The sequence below is a fragment of the Pelophylax lessonae genome (assembly GCF_965119305.1).
Source record: "Pelophylax lessonae genome assembly, chromosome: 4".
In the NCBI taxonomy this organism is placed as follows: domain Eukaryota; kingdom Metazoa; phylum Chordata; class Amphibia; order Anura; family Ranidae; genus Pelophylax; species Pelophylax lessonae.
The window spans coordinates 260,997,075-261,002,087 of record NC_138771.1 but is presented as its reverse complement, the minus strand read 5'-3'; the positions used below and the strand labels follow the sequence as shown (position 1 = coordinate 261,002,087).

The window sequence follows — 5,013 nt, the reverse complement described above, 5'->3', positions numbered from 1 at the left end:
TCATCCCATTCTGTATATTCACACTGGCTACACAGGAATATTGTCACTCCCTGGAAGTGATGTCACTAGCTTTCAGTAACCACACCCACTTTCTGCTCTTGGACTCTGCAGGAAGAGGGATTGAAGTCATGTGACAGCACTGAATACTGCAAAATAAAGGTAGAAAAACTGATTTTTTTTTTTTTTTTTACATGAGTCTGAACTTAGCCCACGTTATTGCTTGCAGGGGAGAAAGTATTAGGCTGTACTTCACTTTAACATTGCGGGCTCTGGAAAGGTCCTGAATTGGCATCCAGCTTTGTGTAAATAACTTGGTTTTTGTATATTGCAGGAAATCGAAGTACCGGATTTATTAAGCAAGAATGAGTAACAGCAAAGGCTTACAGGCAAAGGGCCATCCCAACCAGCAACTTCCAGTCACACCAAGCATAACCAAACGGAAACAAGTGCAGCAAAGGTAAATGGGGTGACTTGAAACTTATTGACAGGGTTCAAATATTTTTGGGTGTTATGGCTTGGATATCTTTACTTTGTAACAATATGTACCACTGATGTAATGCTGTAGTGATATAATATGCTTGCTACAGATGGCTACCTCCCTGAGCACTAGCAAGGTATTCACCCTCCTGTCCTCAGTAGTACCAGTATGTGTAACTGTCCTACTGCTGTTGTAAGTGGTGCCCTATTTAAAATCCCCCCCCCCCAAAGAGGTAAGGATTGGCCCCTTTGCAATGGAATGTTCCCTCAAGTTTGCAAACTGGTGTGACACAGAGGTGCTTGTTGCTTTCTAGCATCGACTTGTAGGACCAGATCCCCACTTGGGCTGCCAGATCATGGTGTTTATGGCCACCTTAACTTTATTTCACTACTTTTTCAGGGACTGAAAACTGTTAATGTATCACAAACTTTCTTTTGCTTCCTAAACGTTATTGGATATCTTAATTTTTTTTTATTTCCCCTTTTCAGAAATGCTTTCAGAAGTCCAACTGACAACATGATATCCCCATGTTCTTTAAAGTTGTTAAAGTCAAAAATTCAGAATGATTCAAGGTGAGCTTCAGAATAAACTCTTTAGTGTACTTGTAGCTATGTTGGGCATTTGAGTAATAAAACAGTTTCTGGATTATAAAATACACCATACAAGCAAAACAATGGCATGTTTGCTGTGATTAAATTGGCTTGGCTTTACTTCTCTTTTTGATATGTTGCACCTGTTTGGGGTGTAGCCACCTGCCTATACAGCCACATAATGTTTTCAGAGTCCTGTGAATGGAAAAACTTGTCCCCTCTGCCATTTCGACAGCTAGTGGTTTTCAAAAAGCAGCAAGAGCGCTGGGGAATGCTCTCCTAGTTCATTGACCCTTCTGTTATTCAGTAACCATCTGCCTGGCGTACTGTGGGTGCAATATTATGCAGGCTGCAGTGAAAAATGCTTAATTCACTTTAACTACAAGTGTTTAATGTGTTAACAGTGGCATGATCTCGATTTCTGCAAGCCTATGAGAATGCAAATCCCATCATAAACTCCTCATCCAGAAATGGTTGAATAATTTATTTATTTTTTTGCTTCTTTCTTAACCCCCTATGTAACCTGATATGCAAGGGAATTTTATTATGTGATTTCTGAATAAAACCGAATGGTTGTAAAGTCAAATGTTCAACTTAAAAAAAAAATTTGCCTGCTCTGTGCAATATTGCACAGCGCAGCTCCTTGCCACTTCTTCTAGGGTCCCCCACTGAAACTTTGCTCCTCTTCAGTGACCCCATAGCAAGCTGTGTGGGTGCACTCCCAAGGCTGGCTGTGTGCATCTATGTACAGTGTGGGACCCCCTCACTTCTCACAGGAGTTGAATGACGGCAACATGAGTTAATAGTTCCTGCTGCTTTCCGTGACTCTTGTGCGCAGAAAGAGGAGAGAAGAGCTGCTAATGGGCAGCAAGAGTTGGGTGTGTGGGAGGAGCAGATGGTGGAAGGTTTTTTAACCTTAAGGCTGGGTTCATACCGAATACTGCTGCAATGGTCTGCTGCGTCTGTTTCAGGGACGAATCTGACCCAAATTTTTGCCTGAATTTGATCCTGAAACACAGCCAAAGATGCACAGGACCCCTGTGCAATTCACTCCATAGCTGCCACAGATATGTGAACTGGCTCCATTGAGAGCCTTTAAGTCTTCTGTCATGTGACTCGGATGCGCAGAAAGCTGCTACCAATTTGCATAAGTGTGAACCGAGCCTAATGCATAAAATGAAATTGAGGCAAGTCACTCTTTTGTGTTTAGAAACACTTGAATTGAATAGTTTTTATTAAGGGCCTATACTGTAACTTTTTTTATTTTTTTGCCAGGCTAATTGAAATAGCTGTGTGAGATAAGCATGACCAAATAACGAGTTTTTTTTTTTTTTTTTCTATATTCCTCTAGGGATCAAAGTGTGAGCAAGAAGCAGTTTCCAAAGTGTGATATGGATGGCAAAGAGAATGAAATGTCATGAAGAGTTGCTTCTTGTACTGACTGTTCTAATGATTCCTGTGTGGTTTTTTTTTTTTTTTTTTTTTCCCCCTATGTAACTTGGGTTTTCGTCTGAAGCTTTGTTGTGGGTTGCAAAAGGAGTTTATTTTAAATGTTATTTATGTATTGTCTGCAAAGTGTCCGTTGCAAAGGGAATGATCCAGTATAGTGTTCAGAAATCCTTTTTACTTTGATCTTCCCAGTTTAACAAATGTTAAATTTTGGTAAACTATATATACTGTATGGTAATTTATTATCTTGGTCTGAAATTGCTAACTAATTTGTGTAAATAAATAAATGAGATTAAACTGATTAAGTCTAATTTGTTTCTTCTGTTCATTCGCCTGAAGCCTTTCTCATGATTTGACCTGGATCTATGGATGAATAGCAGGCTAAAAAAACTGACCTTTCTGGAGAAAATGATGCTTTAACTAAAAGCCTAGGTGTGTTTGCAAAATAAAATATACAAAGTGAAAATGGTACAGACTTTGGGTAATGTCAAAATGAGAATTTTTTTTTTTTTTTCCAGAGCCCTTAATGGTTATACAGTGAGACCTTTAACAGTTACCACCCTTTTATCAAACATGACAAATCTAAACATCTGTTTGCTATAGTACCCCCTTTTAGTTTGGTTTATATAAATCAAGCCCTGTAAGGGTGTATTAAAACTTATTAGAATTGCCCCTGGCTGTTGTGTTTGGAAGAGGTTAAGCATCGACTGCTCACACTAGCCACTGCCTTTGAATAGGTCCCCCAAACAATGATTTGGGTGCCTACTAGGGATAGGTGAAGTGCTCAGGCTAAGCATTTGGCCACTTGCTAACACCCGAATTTGCTGGCTATATGCCCTAAAAAATGCCATGCAATGCACTTTGCGCTGCACAGTTCATTGTGCGCCCTGATTGGCCACACTGTCCTTACTAACCGATTTTTAACTGTCAAGGTTTCTCACGACAGCTGAATAAAAGTGCTGGTAAAGAACTGCATGGGGGATTTAAAAAATAACAGAGCTGGGTCCCTCAAATCTATACCAGACCTCTGCCCATGTTGATGGGGACAGGGGCCTTTTCCCAAAAACTCTGGGCTGTATTTGTACGGGACTGGGGCTTATCAGAATCTGGAAGCCCCTTTTAACAAGGGGTCCCCAAATCCTGCCCCCTATGTTTATGGGTATAAGATACATTGTGCTCCTACCCAATCGCCAAAAAAGTGTCACTTATAACCATGAACATTTTTTGATAAGTTTTAATGGGGAAGAGGGGTGCTTCCAGATTCCAATAAGCCCCCCCCCACCACAGCCCAGGGTTGTTGGGGAGGAGGCAATTGTCTCCATGAGAATTGGAGTTGAGCCCCCCCCCGGCCCAAAGAACCCACCCCTTCATGTTGGAGGTATGTGGCCTGGTATGGGGGGGGGGGGGCGGGGGGTATTGTGCGCATTTTCCCATTCCTTTCCCTATCAGGCTACATGCTCAGATAAGGGTTTGGTATGGCTTTTGGGGGAAGACACCCTGCTGTGTTTTTACATTTTGGCATAGTGTTCCCCTTAAATTCATACCGATCTGCAGGGCCTGGTATAGACTGGGGGCACCCCACGCAGTCTAAATTGGATACAATTGAAAGTGTTTAGTTTTGACCTCGTATCAGTCTTTGGTAAATCCAAAGAAAAAAATTGCACAAGATGGGGTGGAACATGCATAGCCAGCCTCCAGGTCAGGCCTGGTAGCAATTAAAGCTGCTGACATCCTGAGCCTAAAAATGTGGCCAGAGCAGTCAGAAGTGCACAACCTGCCTGTGATAACGAGCAGTCATTAGGCACAACTTTGTCTATGCAGCCCTTGCATAGAGGGCAATCCAAGATCCAGTCAATTATGTTGCAGGATCCACACCACCAAAATCAAGCACAGAGACCTGATTGCACCCAGGACAGAAGGGAGAGGAAGGCGTCTGGCTTCTTTTACAGAGACGACTAATCCTTATAGGACTCCCAGGGATTCTTTTGCCAAAGGTTTGCTTATGCACTTTAGGCAGATTTCCTCTCTTGTGCTGACAGTCGCTACCCGATGGTATTAGCCTTCACTAATGGGTAATGGCGCACTCCACAGGAGCAGGCTAGGCAGATGACTCATTAACAGGTTAATACAAAACTTTTACTTCAGCACGTAACTAGGGAGCCATCCCTCGGCCATTACCAGAAACTCATCTGATATCTCAGTTTGAAGCTGCCTAGCATCAGGAGTAGAGTTGGGTCTATCCTGCTGAGACCTAGAGTCTCGGTTTTCTTTATTTTTTTTTCTGAAATTGTGTTTCTTTACACAATAGATTTTATTTTCTCTCACTATCACTAGTTGGTCAGGGATTCCTTTCCTGGAGGACTACAAGTGATCGCAGAGCTGGGTCTCGGACTGGGTATCATAGATCCTTATGGAATCGCAGCCTGCCAACTAACGTCGCAGGTTACTGGGACGCCCAGGCCTCGCAATGACTGTGCCTCTTCACATGGGGACGAG

At 42.4% G+C, this 5,013-nt stretch overlaps 1 protein-coding gene across 1 annotated transcript; it reads left to right on the top strand.

Annotated features, from left to right (window-relative positions):
• Positions 1-338: 338 nt before the first annotated feature.
• LOC309555030 (uncharacterized protein) lies at positions 339-2,510 on the top strand. Its single transcript, XM_082256842.1, has 3 exons — positions 339-457; positions 967-1,050; positions 2,420-2,510. Exons 1-3 carry the CDS (start codon positions 363-365, stop codon positions 2,487-2,489), a joined length of 249 nt encoding a protein of 82 aa, XP_082112968.1. The 5' UTR covers positions 339-362; the 3' UTR covers positions 2,490-2,510.
• Positions 2,511-5,013: the final 2,503 nt, after the last annotated feature.

Bases quoted from the DNA above. Each gene is read 5' to 3' on its own strand.
- LOC309555030 (XM_082256842.1), top strand. From the start codon at position 363: ATGAGTAACAGCAAAGGCTTACAGGCAAAGGGCCATCCCAACCAGCAA. The intron at 458-966 runs GTAAATGGGGTG...TCCCCTTTTCAG, and splicing joins CGGAAACAAGTGCAGCAAAG to AAATGCTTTCAGAAGTCCAA. The intron at 1,051-2,419 runs GTGAGCTTCAGA...ATATTCCTCTAG, and splicing joins AAAATTCAGAATGATTCAAG to GGATCAAAGTGTGAGCAAGA.